Source organism: Elaeis guineensis, chromosome 13 (genome assembly GCF_000442705.2).
Source record: "Elaeis guineensis isolate ETL-2024a chromosome 13, EG11, whole genome shotgun sequence".
Taxonomy (NCBI): domain Eukaryota; kingdom Viridiplantae; phylum Streptophyta; class Magnoliopsida; order Arecales; family Arecaceae; genus Elaeis; species Elaeis guineensis.
The window spans coordinates 4,085,701-4,107,479 of record NC_026005.2 but is presented as its reverse complement, the minus strand read 5'-3'; the positions used below and the strand labels follow the sequence as shown (position 1 = coordinate 4,107,479).

Here is a 21,779-nt window from a genome sequence, read left to right as displayed (position 1 = left end):
AGAAAGCATAGAGGGAAACAACACCAAAAGATAAGGAGGCATGCTTGTGAAACTATTTGCAAGAAGCAGAATGGAATAGGTTACCCAAAGCTAAAGTACTAGGTGCTAATGATTCTTATGTTCAATTTAAATTTACCAATATCCTTATGGGCACTTGCTCAAAACCACGGAAGGAGCTACATTAGTTTTCATAAGGCTCATTTTTCTGCTCTTACATAGATTAATGAAGAAAAGCTTTGTCAACATGTTGCAAAACAGAAAATCTTACCGCATAAAATCGAAAGACAAGTTTACCATACACTGTAGTAGTTCTCAGACATGAACAAGCATACATAGATCATTATAAAGACATATGACTTTGGTATTAAAGATCCACAACAGCTCAAGCATTTATAAGAGTTTCATTTATCGGCACATAGTAACTTGATCAAGGGTACTGATGCTGTACTGGGGACAATCATAGATCTGAGCACTCGAAGCTTACCTTTAACCTAAACTTTATTTAAGAATCAGGTGCTTGTGAGGCTAAGTTCACAGAAAATATCTAACCCCAATAGACTTCTCAACGTCCTCTTTCAAATGCAATGCGAGTCCTTCCAGATCCTCCTCCCTCATGGTCATCTCTCGTTGAAGACCCTGCACTTGCTTTCATGGTTCCTCCACCACCAATCTTTTCCATTGCCTTTTACCCTTCTTCACCTCTGTTAAGAACTGATCCAACCCGAAGGGATCATTCTCTTCTGGCTTTTCAAACTCTACTGGTCTCTCTCTCTTGCTACCAGATGGCCTCTCAGAAGCACCTGTGAAAGCCTTGTCAGGCTTGAACCTATCAGTCTTCATAATCTTCTCCAGCTGCTCATCAGCCCTCCATACATATCTGCATCAGCATCCTTCTTGGGCCTGTAAAGCGTTGAAAGTGTAGGCTGAGTTGTAAACAGGCCCTTATCATAAATGTTGTACTGGTCATCAGTAGCAAATCCAGACTCCATTCCCTTGTCCTGGTTAAACAGCCTCTGGTCATACATAACCTCCCCAGTGCGTCCCGCTCCAACATTAGCCATACCAAGAGCAACCTTCTCACTAATATCATGGTCCCTGTCCCTTGTGATCTTACTCTTCTTTCCCATTGCAGCTTCCTTAGCTTCCAACCTTCTTTCCCTCTCCCTCTCATGCCTCCGTTCCTCACGAATCTTATCACGCTGCAGCCTCTCTTCCCTTTCCTCCCTAGTCTCCTTCCGCTACTCATGGGGCTCCACTCTGATATCATCATCAAGCATATTCTTGTCCGCAGCACAGGGGCAGCAGGGGCAGGAGCGATGCCAGTCCTCTTGATCGGGCCTTCTGAGCTAGTGCACGGAGCTCTTGCTCCTTCCTTTCTTTTTCCTTCAGCATCAGCTCCTTCTGAATCTTTCATCTCATTGCAACAGCTTCTCTAGCCTTCTGCTCTGCCACATATAAAGCCTCCGAGAGCTTTGCAAAGTTGTCATTTATCTGCACTTCCTGAAGACCCCTTCCATCAGCAGCCAAACGCTTGTCCAAGGGGATCGTGTAACCTTTCGGGTTCTTCCAATTCGAGATGCAAGGTGGAATCTTCCAGTCTTGCTGATCCTTCACGGTGACAGGACGAGGTGGGGAGTGCATGACTGGCACTGGAGGAGAACCTGATGCCTTCGGGACCCTCTTGTGCTTGAACTTGGGGGGCTCAAGTGGGTCCACAGGCATCTCAACCATCCGAATGATCCTTTCTTTCGCACCAGAATTGAACGCTGCAGATTGCTGGGAGGGTTTGTACTTGATAAACTTCGATTCTGATGACTGGATGGGGACATTCTTCGGCTGTGCAGCACTCAGCCTAACATTAACAATCTTCTCCAAAGCAGCCTTTGTCCGTTCGATAGTCTCCTCGATCTCCTTCTCAAACTCTTCCTCATGCTTCTCTTCTTCTGACACCAACTTCGGGATAAGATCTTTATGCTGGGAGTACACAATCTTTGATGCATTCTCGTTCTGCTTCACGATCGCATCAAATGCCACATTCCCCTGGGAATCGACAGTGAGGGAAGGATCTTAGAGCCGAGCTTCTCGTCCTTCCTGCCCATGCCGAGTGGGTATTGGGCAACATGGATTTCAGGGAAGGCACCCCCATCGCCGAAGTCCTCCGGCTTCCGAGGAACGAAGCCCGAGCGCTTACCATAGGGCGGGACTGGTGTAGGCTTGACCACGGAGGATCGGGAGGGATCCGAGGAGGAGCTGTACCTCTCCTTAAACCATGGGTCCTTCGAGTGGTCATAGTGGGATGCGCCGGTGGATTTCGCCATGGGGAGGAGCTCCTTGAGCGTCGCCATGAGGGCGATAAAGAATCCCAATCACCCGATACCTGAGGAGCAGAAATACCCACAGTCATAGTTTAATTTCTCACCAAAACAATCAATTTCAATTAAAAAAAACTTATTTTCAAAAGAAAAATCTTCTTCTATGCACAAAAAACCCTAATTCCAGAACTGGATTTCCATCAAAAGAACGATGGGAAGACAAAATCGAACAAATTGAAACAGATTTAAACAAATTTAACTTAAAATCAAAATACAAACACTATATCTCCATCTAAAACATAGACGGGAAGCGATAAAATGGAAAATTTTCCAATTTATTTTTTTGATGAGATACAAGATAACGGAGAATCGCATAAAACAACCAAATTGATCAAATGTTACACGAAAAAGTTCAAAAAAAAATAGTGGGAGAAATCCATGAACCTCAAATCAAGAGAAAACCTTCGAAATCCTACTGAGATTGCAGAAATGATGAACTCGAATCAGAAGAGGAGGAAGCCAGACCTAAGGTTAGGGTTGGAGTCTATCCTAGAGGACAATCGAGAACAGAGAGGGGGTGATCAAGTCGGCGATTGCTGTCTCACATATGATGGGTTTTATAAAACCACTCTTCTTTTTAAACAAGTTACCTTTTTGCGGGAAATAGTGGGTGGTCACCAGCTGTTCTATTCGTTATGGGGAGTGATTTTATAACATTTCGGGACGCGGCTTTTGTCAACCAGGTTTGACTAACGATTCCGCATAGCACTGGTTGGGCCAGCGTACTATTGATCCAATCATGAACAATAGCCACAAACCTGGGGGTCGTAAAATACAATCCGATCCACAGTTTGGTTCATATTTGACCCATCATAAATAAATTTAAATTTAATATTAAATAAATTTAAATAATAAATAAATCATTTATTTAATTTATTTATTAAATAAATTAAATTTAATTTTAAAATTTTTAATCTGCTCAATCTATTTAATCTATTTATATTTTTTATTTAAAATATTTAATTTTGATAAAATTTAGACGGTCCACTTTAATTTGACCCTTTCCGAAAAATTTAAGCAGCCCAGCGATGCTTTCTCTTTTTCTTCTTCTTCCTCAAAAAGCTTAAAAGCCCTAAATACTTCTCGCCGTCTCACCCTCCGTCACCTCCCTCTTTCATGCCGGCATGTGAGTTCCTCCACACTGTCGCCCTGGCAACGCCTGCATCGCCCCCCCCGCTGCTTGCTCCGCCGCTCATACCAGTGACGACGACCACGATGTCCCCTTCCTTTCCTCTCTCCTCCTCCTCGGAGAAAGCTCGCGACGATGATGGCCCTCTGTTCCTGCACTCCGTCAGTCGTTCTCTGCACCTCATCGCAGCCTTGCTCCTCTACCGTGACAATGCTACTCATCCTCTCTTTCTCCTCGTCCTCCTATTCATCCTCCTCCGATATCAGAGCCAGATCCGGAGCTTGAGGAGATCGGCCACGACCTCGTCGGCGGCGGCCATCAGGAGCTTGTCTTCGGGTGTGAAGATAGAGGGGCTCAGCTCGAGCTCCAAAAGCAGTCGACAGTGTGGTGGTTGGGCGGAGATGGAGGTGGGGGACAGTGCGGCGGTTGAGTGGAGGTGCAGAGTGGGAGGAGGGCGATCGGACAGAGATCCGACAGGACAGAGCTCTCAGATTTTTATTTTTTATTTTTTATTTTTCTTTGAAATGGGTTGCCGGGTTAGTCTTGGTCCAGTTGATTTTTTTTAATAGATTATTATAAATGGATAGTAAATAGGTCGGATCAGAAATCCATTTATTAAGTAGGTCGGATTTGGATTTTAAAATCTGATCTGTTTATTTAAACAGTCGGATTTGATTTTACAATTTTTTGAATCAATCTATTTTTGACCCAACCCATTTATATCCGATCAAATCCGATTGCCACTCCTAGCCATGGTTTCGGCCTCTGGATGAGGCCCTCTCAATAAAAGCTGGTGGACGAATTCCTCCCTCTTCAATTTAAATAAAAAATAATAATAAATAAATAAATTTATATAAAAAAATTCTGAATTTTATGATATAATTTAATTTAAACCTCAAATTTTAATTTCTCACTCCTAGCTTTTTATCCGTTAACAATGTTCTCCTTCATCATTTAGGCGGGAATGCACGTACGTCATACGTGCCATTTTTATGAAGTTATGTAACATTTAAACCCTTATAAATCTAAGAAATATCTGGAACTAAGAATCAACTTATTTTCTTGTTTAGACTTTCAATTCATGCAACCCTCTTTCTATGCTTCATGATGTGAGTTTTTGATTAAAGATGATTAAGAAATGTAATTTTATATCACCTTTGTATTGGATATTGTATCTTTAGGATAAGATTTTTAGGCGTCCTTTTGCATCTAAAAAGGGAAAATTGTTATCTTTAAGAAAGATTTGTGTCTTACGCAACCAAGTTATTTTCTTCTATCATATTTCTTTCTATATCTGCAACCTAGGACGGCACGGGTGGTGCGGCACAGCAGGGCACAATTAGTGTTATTTGTGAGTAGGTTTTGTTGATACCTCCCAGAACTGGTGTGAAGCTTTCTCGACATATCCAAGGACTCATGACTTCATGCACATCGATGGTGTGTCCAACATTTATCGAGATGGATAATGGAAGAGCTCCTTTATCACTTATATTATTCATAACATGTTACCAAAAATTATTTAGAGAGAGAAAATGATTGCTTATCGTCAAAATCTCCTTCTAGATGCTTATTTTCTTCTTTTTCTCCTGCTTTGTTTTTGGCTCTGTGAAATAGAGTTTTTTAGAGGGCTAATAGACCATTTTGGTAGGAAAGTGAATAATTTTGGTGCGAAATTAAGGCCATGTGTCATCCAAAAAAAATATAGACTTCATTTCGGAGTGCCACATAGGAAAATTAAAAAGGCATGTATGACATACATGCCATTTTTGGTTATCTATTTAACGCCTAAGAGATGGAGAGTTCACATTATTGTTAACGAATAAAAAAGTTAGGAGCCGGATTGTGAAAAATTAAAGTTATAATTTAAATTAAATTAGATCATAAAATTTAAAATTTTTTATGAAGTGTCGCCAAAAAAAAAAAAAATTATGAAGCCCATCCTACCAGTACCACGGGTTGGATCATGGAATCCATCCATATCGGCTTTAGTCCAATGACTGGAGAATGTTCTCTGGTGAGATCAACAAAGTATATCCTCTAGAAAAAGTTTTTTTTTTTTTTCTTGGGCATGCACATATCCCATCTCATGGATTTTGAAAGATATATAAGATAAATTAAGAATCATGCAACGAAAACTGAAAGAAGAGAAGAAAAAAAAAAGCAGAAATCGGAATAAAAGAACAAAAATAAAAAATAAAAAAGAGATGGATGAGAAAAGGGAATATATAGTTTTCCAACCGTCATCCATCATCTCTCTGATCTTCCTCTCTTCCTACCCCTACCTGAGACTTCACCTTCTCCCTTTCATTACCACTGTCATTATTGTTATCATCCAAATCTATACAAAATCTAATTCGTTTTCCTTCTAATCCTCCACTCCTATTGGCAACCGTACAAAATTCGGCTTCGACAATCCGATTTGATCAAATCTGCCTCTATGTCATACACAGCAAAGAAGATATTAAAGGATCTCCATCCTCTTCTATTCGCATCAACATGTAACGTGATGGATTGGAGGGACAACGAGACACTTGGGCTTCACTAAGAAAGAAGACTATGGTCCTAATTTCCTAATTGGTGATCAGCGTAATGGCAACCTTATACTTCATTGGCAAATACCTGATATATCTTATGTTTTATTGATACGTACCTCAAAATATGATAATAAATCACCGTATTTCTAATACACAATATATGGCTAACTAATATATATTTGAGCATTCTTGCTATAGATAATACCTAGCATATCTTAGATACACACCTATTATTTTGTTAATACATATGTTGCGTTTTATTGGTACACATCAGAGCAAGGTTCATGAAGATGGTACTAGGTAGGAGGTGCGCTTGATATAGCTTCCGTAGGAACTTGGGGGGCGGGGGACTTCAATCTTCCATCCAAACCATTTATCATGCAGTTAGGTTAAAGGCTGCAAAGAACAAGAGTGGACCGTTATTGTACTACCATAGCCATAAGTATCTAAGGCACAAAACCCAATTTTTTTGAACTCAAAAATGAGATTTCATGAACAAGGAAAGAAACAAAGAAAACAACCAGCTTATCCATATCCTATCAATCTTCTTCCTCCTCCTCCTCCTCCTCCTCCTCCTTCTTCTTCTTCTTCTTCTTCTCTTTTTTTTTTTTTTTTTTTTTTTTTTTTTTTGATAAGATGAAAATATTCATACAACTTTAGCATGAATACACCAAAAAATATCAAAGGAGTCTCTTTGAAGGCTAGAGGGATATCTTCGACATCAGTCCACACCGTTCTCTCAATATGCTCTGCCACAATACAAGTATTCTCATCACCCTCATCATGCATTTTCATAAAAGTAGGCATGCAGGGAAGGGGAATATCAAATCGACCCTTCACTAGCCGCCGGTTGAAGCATTTCAAATGCGTTTAGACCTGGATTTTAAGCTCAGCAGGCTGGGTTCGGCCTAAAATGTGAGCCCACCTAGTAAATGGGCTAGACTAGTTTTGGTCAGCCTGGCCTGAGGTCCATCACCCTCCTCCATCATCCTCCTTTCACCTCCTCTTTTCCTTCCTCTTTTCTTCCGCTTTCCATATTTTTTTAAATAAAAAAAAAAAATTAAGTTCTGGACCTGGCTTTGAAGCCCGAGTAAGTACCAAGCTTTGTTGGGCTCAAATCTAGCTACTCTTAGTTATATCTTGGGCCGAATCCAACCCAGCTACCCCGATGAAGATGTCTAATATCAAATATCCAAAGGTGATAAAGAATACAAGTATCCCCTAGGCTGGCCATTATTAATACGATGGACAGTATACGAGAGATGTCTCCACCATCTAGAAACATCCCTCAAAGCTGATCCTAATGGTTAAGCAAAACATACTTAACCACGGTGAAATTAACCAAACGAGCAATATTGTTAGACCTACGGGATCTTGCACGTTTGTTATGCGGGTAGCCCGTGAATCAATACTGCAATGTTATATTTGTTGATTTATGCTTTTTTTACTTACAATTTTTTGGAAGGAAAGTTGATTTCTTCCGAAGACATTGAACCCATGTGATCCAATTTAAAATTTATTTACTTTTTTTAACTTTGAGATTCAATGGGCCAGGCTCTGTCAAGTGAAGTCTAACTCTTGGTTTATTTCTTCACTGAACTTTGCTTGAGTTGCTTCCACACAACTGTTTGATAGTTCTAGTCCATAGTCCACGAATCTTGGTTAATTTTTTGTCCTATTTATTTTACCTAGAATAAGTTTGTTTTAGCTGCTTACTTAGCCACATCTCCGAATGGTTTTGAACAAAGAACACAGACTAAGAAAGCTTAAGTTCCTAACGCTCCTTAAATGGATTTAAAATTGGATTTTCACTCCAAGTAGTCTTGGACCTTCAAATTTTGATCTAGTTTTAACTTTTAGCTGGCATTTGGTATGGTGTAATCATCCCAAGATCAAAAGTGATATGGATGGACGTGAGGATCGAGATTATTGTGTTTAGTTGCATCATGATGATCCTACGTAATACTGATTCTAAATTACCTCCATTTCTCAAATTATTGTCTAATCTAGTGATAGAATACATATCTTTGAGGTTGGGAATCTAAGATCATCCTAGGACAATAATCTTAGACTAAAATTTAAGGACAAAAATATCCCTCAATCCAGATGATATATTATATCAATATTATATATTTATGATATTATATTATATTGATAGTACATATTATGTTTATGACAATAATTATATTATTATCATATTATTATTTAATGATAATTTTAAATTATAATAAAAATATATTATTATACTTTATATTTATTGAATGAAATTATTTAGATATTACTTCTATTTACCTTATTTTTTAATAAAATAGATATTATTATAAAAATAATATATTATAAAAAATAAAAATATTAATTTTATAATTAATATTTTTATATGACTAATAAATATATTTTTATAGAATATATCAGGGTAGTTTTGATATGCCATGGTTAATGATCTTAACTTTCTATAAAATACCAAATATATTACTCATGAATATATGGAAACTTTTAATCATTGGAATATAGCTTATCAAAAAAGGTGATCTTAAATCAACAAAAATCATATTATCCTAGGATAAGGATTGCCAGGGATCGAAGATCATCTTGATGATCCTATTAGGATCACCAAATGCCACCTTACAGTGAAGTGTAAGTTGCTTACCTTGGGCCATGACACAAACTCTACTTAGATGTACAAGATTTAAAAGGAGATGTGGCTTAAATAGTTTGGTGCTTAGATTAGGTTTATTAGGGATCAAATTATTAGATGTACGTCCTAGAAGTCAATTAGACTGACACTTATAAATATTCTAAGAACATATTTTATAATTATATTTTTAAAATTAATAAAATTTGGTTATTCTTTCATTCATATTGTGTTTAAGTATCTACGAGCCATCTAAAGAATTAATAAGATGATGATACATATTCTCAAGTATTGAGAGTTTGAGGCATATATCATTAACAATTAATTCTTAAATACTTTCAATCAAAGGATAATCACAAGAACGGTGATTAATCTGATCGATGCATAAATCGATTTTTTTTAGGATAGATGAGTTTTAAGTCTATAGTATGGAGACACTGAAACGAGAGTGCAGATATTTGTTGGAGAACAAAAGTACCAAAAATGACCATTACAAAAAATCACTTGGATGACTACTCACTCATCAATGACTTATTCGATGCTACAGTAGTATGACTAGTCTTTAGACTTGAGGTGCCTCAGCTGTTCACCATAAGGCTGCTATAGTTTGACTGCACATAAGCTTGGTCCCTATCCATATGGATCTCTACACTGTATGTTAGCTATAGTAAGTTAAATGTAAGAATAGGTGCGCATCAAGATGAAATTTATCATCTTTAGTAGATAAGAAAGATGATCCTATATAATTTATAAGACTGAATTCAGAAGATATTGGCTAGGGCAAAGTAAATAGTGAAAATAAATTTTCACATACTTCACATCAGGAACTCAAGTCAAATAAATTTTACATATGACAGATGTTGTGGTTTAACGAGTTATCCATAACCTCCATCTAGTCGGAACCCAGATAGAAGGATGGTATCACACGGTAACTACACCTAGAGGTTCATTCCATTCTATTTTGCTAGCCTACCACCATATACTGCTAGGTGTTACTGATAGATTATGGGATCCACTGAGAATAAGATAGATGATCAAATGATTCTTTGATGGAAAGAATTGGAAGTGTTCCAACCTATTGAAAGGAGTTTTAATAATGCTGTGATGGAGATCACAACATGACTCACTATCAGACATAATAGAATCTATGAGATCACACACATAAGGAGTTTGAGACTGATCAGATGGTTGTAATCCAAATTATCAATGTGATTGATGATTGGATTAATTTGTAATTATTACAAATAGCAAAGACTTAATTGCTAAAGGTTAGCAATATCGAGGGGGACTAATGTGCAAATATTGCATATTTTTAAATTTGATTAGATCCTATTAATTGTGGCTAAATTCAAGTTAAATCAAATAGAAATTTGGGTTCAATTGAATTTCAGTCAAGGTCATATACAACCAAAAGAGTTTGGGTGCATCAAATAACCTATTTTGACTTAGTCATGGACTAGTCATCAGGGCCTACGTCCTAGGATTTCTTGAATGAAATCGTACGCGCCATATGAGAGGTCAAATGGGGCAAGTGTGGGGCACCAACATTAGAATTTCTTGAAACCCTAGCTATCCAAGCCATAAAAGGAAGTTTTTTTTTTTGGCTGATTTATGTGGGGCGGCATACAAGGATTCTCTCTTCAAGAGTCCCAGCTGTCAAGAGGTCTTTCATGTGATTAATTTTCATGAATGCTTAGGGGCGCCACCTAGGGTTTTGAACGTATAAATAAGTAAACAAGCCCTTAAGATTTAGGAGAGTCTCTACACCCCAAGATTCTTCTCCCAAGCTCCTAGGCTACTGCCCCATCTATTCCTCTCCCTTTCCTCCACGTCTGAGCATCTCTCTCCTATCTCTTATTTGCTGAAAATCAGATTTCAACAAAGAGATATTGAAGAAGCTCTTATCTTACTGATCTTCTCAAGGAGTTGAGAAGGATCTTCCATCAAGTAGAGGTTCCACAAAGGAGCTAGCACCCCGGAGAGCCAGTTGGTTGCTGATCAGCCCTTTACTCCATGTAGATACTTGTAAAGGTCAGATATTTGTGTGGCTACATGGAAAAGAGTAAATCCACGATCATTACTTGCAGAGATCTTCTATCCGTGCAAAGGTATAATAGAAAAATTATTTTTTTTATTATGCTATTTCTTTCTCACATGTAGATCAAGATATTTTATATTGATATTGGGTTTTCTCTTTCACATGGTGGGTTGGATAGTTTAAATTTATTTATTCCGCTGTGCATGATGATTAGATTAGATCTAATATCATCTTTATTGATCCTACTTGATTAATGAGATTAATTGAATACCATATGAAGATTTTATTTTAATTAATAAGATTAATTAACATATACTCGAGAAATCTAAGAAATCCTTCACAAACTTCGATTAGGACTATTACAATAACTTTATTATAGAAACCATGGTCCAGTGATTGGAAGATTTTTTTTTTTTTTTTAAGCAAGTGTTTCTTAGTCCTAAGTATCAAAATGCATGGATATAAAGAATTTTTTTGCTTAGATACTCAAAATTCTTTTGAATAAACCATAGTTAACTTCCTTATTCACTTGATGAAATGGGAAAGTTACGGTCATCTTGGCCCTTCGAATCAATGTACTCTTGTCTTCAAGCTCCCCACAACCTATAAATGCGACTAAAATTAATTTTGATAGAGTTGTCTGCAAAATAGTTACGCTGTTGCCTTTGGTTTCGGTCTTTAGAATAATGAAGGATGTATCCTTTATGCTTCAGCTCAATAGATCAAACTTCTCCTTTGTTCGAGGAGCTCAATAAAGGACCACATGAAAGGCGATCTAGTTGTAAATAGAGAACTTGATTGCAAGAACATCCCGGTTGAAGATAATTTTTGAATTATTGTTAAGTGCATCAAATGGGATCGAGAGAGATTTTGTGAAACTTTATCACCACAAAAGATAGCTAAGAGATGATACATAAACTTTATCACCACAGACATACATACACACATGATGCATAAACCTATTTGCTTGATTTCTCGGGACCCATGGCACTCCTGCTCCTTTGTCTCCGACTCAGTTCTTTTTGCTGGGCATCACATGGCAATTCGTGGTCCCTGAGCGGATCCATTGAGTCACATGGCTGGGACACAAAACACGGTTGCCGCAAACTGGTCCACTCAAGCTGGACAATCATTGACAGGATCACAAGGCTACGATCCAACCCAGACATTACGACGACAGGGTTAGATCTCCGCATCACATGTCAATGTTTTCGACTAATTGTTTCTTGGCTACCACTGACCAAGTAGCACAGTAACAAGTTTAGCTGATGCATTCGTTCATCAGAGTAGAAGTTGGGCTTCAGGTAGGTTAAATTTAAAGCTAGCTGACTTACCAGCTGGTTCTTGGTTTAAAACTGGTCCCCGTGATCGATTCAGAATCTTTGGACAAAATATGCTAACGGCCGGGCTTTGTCCTTTTCACTACAGCGCAGAGATGGTGGCTTTGTTCTTGGTGCATGGTTTCACGAGAGCAAATTCTTTCACAGCCATGTATCTTCTCGGCATATTTTTGATGAAATGCGACCAAATCAGACCGCCAAAATCGTACGACGTGCTCAGAATACCAACTAGCATTGTCTTTGTGATCCTGCTCCTTAAGTCCTGATCAAGTGGTGACAGGATGAGGTGTGGTAGTTTGCTATGAGGCAAACGTACCTTCAGATTGTAGCTAGATAAGGTGGTCATAGAGGCTTTGTGACAAGAAGGACAATGCTAGGTAGATATGGAAGTTTTGTGACAAAAAGTACAGTGTGAGTTGTTCTTATGAAGAGTTAAAAAATGTGGTTGTTAATTATACAAGGCATGATGATTGGAGATAAAAACTTATTTGCCTTGCAGACTAGAGTTTGCGTGGCAGGGCCCTCTGCTTAGCAACTAGAGGTTCTAAATTTAATTCTTAGTTGATGCATCCCAAAAATTTAGACTTGGTAATTGTAGTTTAAATGGGTTTCATTCTCCTTCCCTAAAAATAAAAAAAGTAAATAAACAAACTAAAAAAATAATATCTATTTTGTTCCAGCTGCTATTTATGGTTTCACAAATGGAACTCCTGCATATGATTTACCTATCCATTCCCAGCATGATAACAATGGGATGTACATTCATGGCCTTCTTATGGTGATTTGGAACGATTGGTTAGATTTTACTAGGACATATTAGTTAAAATATGTCAGGATTTTAGTTTCGAATTAAACCAGGAAAGTGACATCTCTTGTTCAGATTCTTGATGACCTTCAGAAGTGAAGGATGGGTTTTAGAGTTCTACAGGTCTGGGAGAAGAAAATTGACAAGGTTTCTTGAAAACTATGGCTTCTGTATATAACGTGAAAAGTTCTTCATCCTTCAAAAGATTTTATCCATGTAATTTTGTATTTGCTGTCATTAGAATAAAAAAGAAACAATAATATTCTTTCTACTTTTTCACTCCATGTGGATGGATCCACAAATTATCGTGTTAACTGTAAAGCATGGTTCCCACCTTCAGTTACATTGATAACGACATGTCTCCCATTTTGTCCACTTCCATGGGGTAACTTTTGTCAATATGTTTATCACAGTAACATGATTCTGGATGTAGATGTAAATGATTTTACCCATTCTTCTAGACATCAGAAGTGATCGAGATACTAAAAAACCAATACAAAACTAGCTACATTGAAGATTATAATTAAATTGTTTCAATTCAGACTAATTAACCCTTGATACCAGGCTTTAGGGAACAATATACCTGTACTAACTTACATAATTATTCCTTCATGTGTATGTGTGTGTGTGTGATCAATATCTCAATCAAATGAAACTTAAACGGAGGGAATATATAAGAATCGGTACGGATGTGTATTTAGCCTACATCAATTATTTACTGGAAAAATCTTAGATATTTATACCGGACCAAATAATCCAAATGACACTTTCTAGCTAATCTTTTTAAATGAGATCCTAGGTTGCTACATTCCTACAAAACAATGTGCCCACAATATCAAGTTTAACAAGAGTCAAAGTTAGGTCTTGTATGGCAAGTTCTAGCCCACAAAGATCTTCTCAAAGAGAATGCAAGTTGACTAGAGTCAAGTTAATGACCAAACTACCTAAGATTCTTTCTCATTAATGTGCCTTTTTTAAAATTATAATTTCAAAATAATAATTTGCTTATTACTATTATTATTGATGTTGTTGTTGTTGTTATTTTTATTTTGTTGTTGCTACTGCTGGTGGTGGTGCTGAAACCATTTGGATATTTAGCTTAGTTGTACTAAGAGCCTTTTTGGGACATGCTATACAAAAACTGCTACCCTCCTTAAAAGGTGAAATATAATAAAAGATTATTAGGTAAATTATGTTCTTGATCTCTAAATTAAGTTAGATTTTCTTAAATGATCCTTAAACTATAAAAATCTAAATTTTAATCCTCCAACTATCTGAACCGATTTAATGTTACCCTCAGACATGATTCTGATAATTTTCTCTCATCGAAAATCCGAAGTGGCAACATCCAATGCTTATACGGTGCTTATGTAGCATTAAAATCTAAAAAAAATATTGATGCGGTGCTTATGTGGCATTATTTCTTCTTTTTCAATCGTATTTCTCTTTCTTCTTCTTCCTCCGATCTCTCGTCTTTGAGGAGGATGAGATCATGGAGGGAAGATGGTTCAGAATGAGAGGAGAACATGATGAAACCAATGCCAGCTCGATGGAAGGCATTGAGAGGAGGCGATGGAAGATGAATGGAGGAGAAGAATCGAGCAAAGGAGGATGGGGCTATGAAGGGAAGGAGGTTTTTTTTTTTTTTTTCTTTTCTCATAGGGATTTTGTGGATGAGAAAAAGAAAGATGGGAGATGAAAGATTTGAAAAGGAGTGGGTAGGAACAGTCCAGTGAGATGAAATAGTGAAAAACAAAGAAAAAAATAATTATGAGAGAGGAGGAGAATGGGGCCATGGAGGAAATAGATTTTTTTTGTTCTCTTATTTTTTTATTGAAAATTTGGGGATGAAAAGAAGAGAAATAGAAGATGAGATGTTTGAGAAAAAGAAAAATTTTAAAAAATTTTAATATTTAAAAAAAAAATCAGATTTTTTCATATCAGACTTTCAAGAAAAAATTATCAAAATAGTACGTGAAGACAACATTGTTAGTATAGAGCAATCTGTGTTTGTCGAAAAGACATACAAGCAATAACAGTATGAACAAAAGAAAGACTTGAAATCCTTTTTCTTTTGAAGGAGAGGCTCGGTTCTTTTAGTTGCCCATCCTTTGCGTGATGGGACAAAAGTAATGTGCCAGAACCAACCGAGTGAAAGACATAACAAAGTCCTATACGGCGCCCCCAGAAGCTGCATGTATGTGCGCACATCTGATAGCCTTCCATGCGAAGCGGATCTCAGTAAGTACATTTTTTTTTTTTGGGTAGAAAATCTCGGTGAGTACTTTGCCCAGTTATTGTTTAGAACAAGCATTGCTTGCATTAAAGAATTCACTTGCAGGAACTGTACAAAATCCAACTGACCAAGAATACTATATTTACAATTTTGCATGGCACTGGTACACCAGACCTTAGGATGTACTTAATGTTGCTGCTTAAATATGATAAATAATGCTGAACAAAGGGAAGACCAAAGAAAAGAAAACCAATCCAGCAGGGAATAATTCTCCCTTTCCTTTTTTAAAACACTATGAGACTTGGATCAAGGACTGAGACTTCCAAGGGGAGAGTTCCCTCACCAACCTCATCAATATTCAGATACTCTCCCCTTTGAAAGTTTTATTTATTGTCTTCCCAAGATTTCTACTGACCAGGAGCTCTCCTTTTATATCATCGGGGAAGCAATATCAAGAATCTAAGCAGACAAGCAGTCAAACAATAATATGGCTGACACCAAAAATACAACAATAGAACAAGTAATCAACTAAATATTGTCAATGATAAAAAACCATTTTTAAGGAAACCAACTTCCCCTTTTTTCTGTCTATTTTCTGTTTGGGCGGTCACTTTTGATCCCCAAAGGGACATTTTTCTCCTAATTTTCTCACAAGAAAAAAAGAAAAACAAACAACAAAAAACACTTCTCAGTTTCTCTGGCAGACTCTATCTTCTCCCTCGCATGCTTTTCTCTCTACTTCCTCTTTGCTTCCATCATTTTTCTCTGTTTTCCCTTCTGGCTCTACATTTTTTGGTAATTTAAAAGCTTGTGGGTGCTTCATTCGTATTAACTGCATGATTAACCGATCACCCACAACATCTGATCCTTGTGTTGTTGCCCCCTTTTTTGTCAAGTTTCATTTTTTTTCTTTTTTTTTTCCTTTTTTTTTTTCTTTTTTTTTTTTTGCTGGTAACTTTCTGAACACACCAAAACTCCCACTAACCAAACCAGACTAACTTGTTTGAAAGTACCAAAACCTCCCAAACAGGTGAGCAGCACATAGAAACAACCCATCTTCATGAGATTGAAGATCTGCTTATTTTCCTCCTCTTGCCAGCTGGAGAAGCATGATGACATGTTGCATGTGACCCAACAGTTATATCTTCGCTCTTATAGCTCAGGCATGCGGCATCTAACACCGCAATTGGGCTCTGTGGCACCGAAGAAACTGATGGGCTATCATTTTTAAGTTGACTATTCCTCATCAGTATGATCTCTTGAACCACTTCATAGCATCTCAACACTCGCTCCTGCAGCAGCCACAAACCAAATCAAAACCCTTCAGAAGTCTATGGAATGATTCATTCAACTACTCATTCAAATGAAATATAGAACATTTTGTAAATAAATGATAGCCACAAATGGATATAGGTAGATTACACAAACCTTTGCTATGTGTATGCAACAAGACACACCCTTGTCAACATCCACAGTTTGGGTTTCTCCCAACACCGAAAGCGCAACAGCTGCAGCAATTTCTGAAGGTCTGAATGCCAAGAAATCAGTCCCTGCATTTCAATTATGCACTTTCAGCAATACAATTCAATCCACAGACCCCTCTTTTAACCATCAGAGATTAGATTATTATAGCTTTGAAAAAGAAGCAAACCTCTAATTGTGCTCAAGATGAGCTCCATGGATTGGGATACCGATAACTTGGTTGGAGAATTACCATCATTGAACTTGTGAAGGAAATAGTCTATAAAAGAGAAAGGAGTCACTGCTTGCATCCTCCATTTGAGGGTGCTCAGCAACAGAAGCTCCATTCTCTGAATAGTCCTAGCCTCGAATACATATTTTGACTCGCCAACCTATATAATACAATTTAGGGAAGTTTAGTACACATTTACACACATCAAACACATATTTTGACTCATCAACCTGGATATTACAAATTAGGGAAATTCAAGACACATTTACGCATGACGAACAAATCGGAGAATTCAATTAATGATGCCTACTTCACCTGCAAATCCAGCAATAGAGGAACTTCAGTTTCCTCCATCTTGGTCGCTAATGACAAGCATGCCACCGACAATAATTGCGTCGTCCAAGCCTTGCCTTGCTACAAGTAGAAACAACAGAATGATGAGGAAATAGAATCGAGGGAATTAATTCCTTTCACTTATGCCATACCAATGATTATATCTACTTGATTAAATTAATGTAACATATCTAAAAAAAGTTAGATTCAAAGCCTTTATGAGGGTTCTTACAGGAAGCTCATAGGTGGAGAGGAATCGATCCAAGTAATTCACAGACAAATAAGCACTCAAAGGTCCGAAACTATAATTGGCATGAACCTGTCCAATAATTCACAAATACCATCAATCAAAAGAAGGAAGGGGGGTCAAATTGCAGAAATAGATAAACAAAGGAACAATAAAACGTAATATAAATTCAATTAACATCATCAAGGAATAAGTAAATGAAGAAAGGAAAACAAGCTTATTTTCATGTCCATTAACAAACAGTACACTAACAAGCACCACATCAAACTATTCAAGACGCAGATGACCACGGCTCCATTTCCATGTACACCAAATCAAACAACAAGAAGAGTTAACCCCCAAAAAACGCAATCGATAGAATGATCAGATACCAACAGAGGGAAATTCGAACAACAACATCGAAAGCACCCATATTGATCAATAATCTCCATAATCCAAGATCTATTTACATGAAAGATGATCATACTGGAACTAAAAGACATAACAACCATCAAAGGAACAATAAAATAGTGGTAAAAAAGCAGGAAACTTGAAGAATAATATTGGAAAATAGGAAAAAAAGATTAAATATTTCACCTTCAAAATCCAGTCGATGGCTTCTCTTCTGATGGACAGGTCGAGGAACCCGGAGCGCAGCCTTTCGGCGTAATCCCCCCTCGGCAGATACTCGGATTCTCTCTCCACCAACCGAGCCAAGAACTCATCAGACTGGAGAGGGAAAACCATCAAGGAATCCCCATACGAACCGCCCCCTTCTTGTGCGACCCAGCCGGGCCTCGTCAGCTGGACTTCCTCCTCCGCATCAAAGCCCAGGATGCTGCTGTTGTCCTCCGCGCAGAGGAGGATGGAGGACATGTAGTCATAGCTTGGAAGCATCTCAACCAAAAGAGGAAGACTATAGATGGAAAGATGGATGGATAAAGGATGGAGGATAGTTTTGGTGATGGAAAAGAGGGGCCTTTGGTCTTCTTCTTTCTCCTCCTCCTCCTAAAAATGGTTTCTTTGCTATGGAGCAAATGAGGGATGAAGGGAGGAATCTTCCTTGTTAATGGTGGGTAGTGGAGTGGCAGAGGAAGAGAGCAGGAGGAGGAGAAGAAAGGCCACTGTTGTATAAGAAAGGGGTTTTGATGGAGGGGTGTGGAAAGGGGAGCAGAGTATTTGTGGGAAGAGGGGAGAGAAAATGGCAAGCAGGAAATGGGGACAATAGGAAGGGGGGTAGGGGGCTTGGAAATGATTAAAAAATGCTCTTTTTGTTTTGGCCCACCGCCCCCTCCGTGAGAGAGAGAGAGAGAGAGGGTGGGACTTGTGGGGAGTGTGGAGGGCTTTGGGTGCTTGGGGTTTTGGGGAGGTTATACTGATCATAAAATGATGATATGATCATTGATTGGTTCATTTTGGAGGTCATTTGATGGTGATGATGTGGTTTGTACAAAGACATGATTTAGCAGAAAGCACCCAGGACCAGAAAAAACAAAAGTTGTAGTGACGGATCATTATGTCTGGCCATAGATTTGTGATGTATCAACAGAGCAACCCTTTTCACCATGACCATCATGGGCAAGGCTATTGTGTCCTTTCATTAAACACATAATCAAAAAAAAATATATTTTTAAATCTCATTAAAAGATATCTAGCAAATTAATTAATATTTATAGTAATCCCATATGGCTAATGTTGAAATGAAAAAGCAAATTTATGCTAAATGTTAAGGTTAAAATATATTACTAATAAAAATAAAGAAAAATAATGTGTAAAAGATAAAAAATGTATATGTTTAATGCACTAGTAGATAATCATTAGAAATTAGAAAATTCATTATATTTATAACTTCTTTCATTCATTTGATCATTCATTTAAGCAATGTTACCAAATTTTGTTTATTCGTCTCCTTATGAACTCTTCACAACTGTTTAAATACATATATAAAAGCCTGAAAGATTTATCTTTTATCTTAACTTTTGACGCATCATACTTGATATACTAGGAAAAGATATAAGATATATCAATGAATCATCAATAAAATATTAGATGAGACGTTATTCTTCATTTAATCCTAGCTCTTTTACCATAACAAATCGTGTATTTCAACAAATTTAACCAAATATTTTATATTTTTCTAAACTATATTCTCTTTTATTTGTCTAAGACAATTGCATCAAATGCATTCCTTTCATGTATTTTATTAGATGCAACATTGCTTAGGAATGCATGATTAATAGGCTTCCTTACCCTTAATTTTGGCACTGAGTAAGAGCATGGTGAACAATGCAATAGATAACGAGAGGCATTATTGTCATTTTGAAGATTGCAAGGGCAAATAGCTCAATTCTCATCAGTCAAACAGATTTCTTCGGGGGATTGAGAAAGGGACGTCACTTTTGTGAGGACCTTTCAATAAAATTTGAGGGCATTTTGGGAAAAGAACTTGGTATGGTAGTCTGACCAATAGGCGTTGGGGGTCGGGTATTTTCCTCCTTTTATAGGGACGTGTGCGCTCTTTTCTCTTAACAGATGGCCAATATAACCGTTTCACTCAGAGCTCCTAATTATGACACTAATTTTGGCCTTTTCCCAAGCTCTATGTCATGAAGGAAGTGTAATCCACCTCTTTTCTTTTCTTTTCTTTCTTTTTTTTTGTTTTTTTTATTTTTATTTTTTTGACAAAGAGATCCACCTCTTTTTCTTGAGAAGCTCGAGAGTGATCCATTTTTTTTCTTAATTCTATAATATGCATTAAAGTAGTTCGATGTAATTCCTAGTTTATTCATTTAATCATCTCTTTGCAGAGGGATCACAGACAAAATTTATTGCTTTTAAGTTTTAATACTTAGAAACATATTTTATGAGACAAAGTATGAAATATAACTATCAATTTATTGAGCTAAACCTTCTTATATCATCCTTATGAAGAAACCCTGTACCACAAAAAAAAATTCCTTACGAGGAAACCTAGAATGAGATCTTGTACAAATTAACTAGATGGAAATCTATTAGTGCACTGGCAATCTATTTTCTCAAAATCAATCCATACTTGCCAATGCATCAAACTCATTTTAGTGTCACATGCAAAAGCAAACAAATATTGTAGCATGGTTCAGTGGACCACACTACAACCTACTTGCAATCCATAAGTACCTCAATTTAGCGATAAAAGATTTGGAACAAATTTTTTTTACAAAGTTTTTAATTATTAATGCATAATTAGTATACTCAAGGGAACAATTTTGTAAAATTAACACCTCACAATTTTCTAATTTATTCAGAGAGAGAAGTACTCAATTTTCGCATGTTTCTCTACATTGATGTTATACATTCCATTGATATCTTCCCTTTCATCATAAGTTCTCTTCAATTTACTTGTAAATTTAAGACTTGATGCATTAATGAATAGGAAAAATGAATAATTTTCACTCTTAAGTAATAGCTCAGTTCGTTGGATTAATCAATAAAGAATGTTACTGTAAATAATATCGTATTGATTTACAATTAATCTAACAAAATTATCTCAACCAACTTGTTTGACCTCTTGTCTCTTCTTCATGCCACAGGATCGATATATATGTGTTGGTTTGCATCCAACTTGGATAATTTGGTTAACTTATCTTTAAGGACATTGCTATAGAGAATTCACACTTCATAAACGTTACATTCTACTCATCAGTCAATGTCTTTTTTTGGTTATATCACAAATGTCCAAATGCAAACCTTGACTACAATAAACCATTTGCTGCATTGCACTAGCTTGAAATGTCTTGTTATTTGCACATGCTAGGTGTAAACATTTTCAATCTCTGTCATATTTATTTAGTGTTAAACTTTTTAGGTACCACCATTGCTAATGCAACCTTTTTTACATTTGTACACCAAATGGATTGCCAGTTTTTGTTTTTTGTACACACATTGACAAAAATTATGTATATATAACTCCCCTTGGAAAAGGTTGTGTAATTGCAATATATATTATCTATTTTTAAGTTAGAGAAAGAAAGGGAAACTCACACACACTATAGTTATCCAAGTTCAATTTTTTGAAAAAAATACAATCAAAAAGTTGGGTCAAAACCTCTGGATGCTAAACAAAGGAGTGGTCACATTGAGGTAATTAGCCCTAGTCACACATATATCAATGTTTTGAAGTATCTTAATGAAAAGTTGGATGAAATTTGAGATAAGTGGTAGATGAGCAGATATGATTGAATAATGCATTTGCATGCAATTGATTTATGTATTTTCTAAAAGTTTGCTCAAGAGGAACACCTATATATATAGGTTTTTTTTCCTACAAACATATAAAATGTTCTCCAATTTGTGTTTTTTTTAATCATAGAAAGAGATGTATCACCTGGTCAAACCTTAAAATCATCACATGGGACTCATACTAAGATGCACACCTAACACTATTTTAGTGCGATGCCTCTCC

The 21,779-nt window shown here is 36.8% G+C and overlaps 2 protein-coding genes across 2 annotated transcripts; both read right to left on the bottom strand.

Annotated features, from left to right (window-relative positions):
• Positions 1-251: 251 nt before the first annotated feature.
• On the bottom strand, positions 252-2,906 carry LOC109504808 (SNW/SKI-interacting protein A). The gene is given in 6 exon segments (XM_073247962.1): positions 252-681; positions 684-866; positions 869-1,301; positions 1,303-2,057; positions 2,060-2,377; positions 2,757-2,906. Coding segments are annotated over 5 exon segments (1,776 nt in total). The 5' UTR covers positions 2,346-2,377; positions 2,757-2,906; the 3' UTR covers positions 252-562.
• Positions 2,907-16,007: 13,101 nt separating this feature from the next.
• On the bottom strand, positions 16,008-18,491 carry LOC105060578 (cyclin-D3-1). The gene is made up of 6 exons (XM_010944349.4): positions 17,936-18,491; positions 17,345-17,431; positions 17,095-17,193; positions 16,738-16,939; positions 16,515-16,636; positions 16,008-16,378 (listed from the first exon to the last, which is right to left on the bottom strand). The coding sequence occupies exons 1-6, from the start codon at positions 18,233-18,235 to the stop codon at positions 16,145-16,147; spliced, it is 1,044 nt and encodes a 347-aa protein (XP_010942651.1). The 5' UTR covers positions 18,236-18,491; the 3' UTR covers positions 16,008-16,144.
• Between the last annotated feature and the right edge of the window lie 3,288 nt (positions 18,492-21,779).

Coding starts and splice junctions, on each gene's coding strand:
- LOC105060578 (XM_010944349.4), bottom strand. CDS start 18,235: ATGCTTCCAAGCTATGACTACATGTCCTCCATCCTCCTCTGCGCGGAG. Junction 16,940..17,094: donor CTCTATTGCTGGATTTGCAG/GTGAAGTAGGCA, acceptor TGTATTATATAG/GTTGGCGAGTCAAAATATGT. Junction 16,379..16,514: donor GTTGCATACACATAGCAAAG/GTTTGTGTAATC, acceptor TGGCTGCTGCAG/GAGCGAGTGTTGAGATGCTA.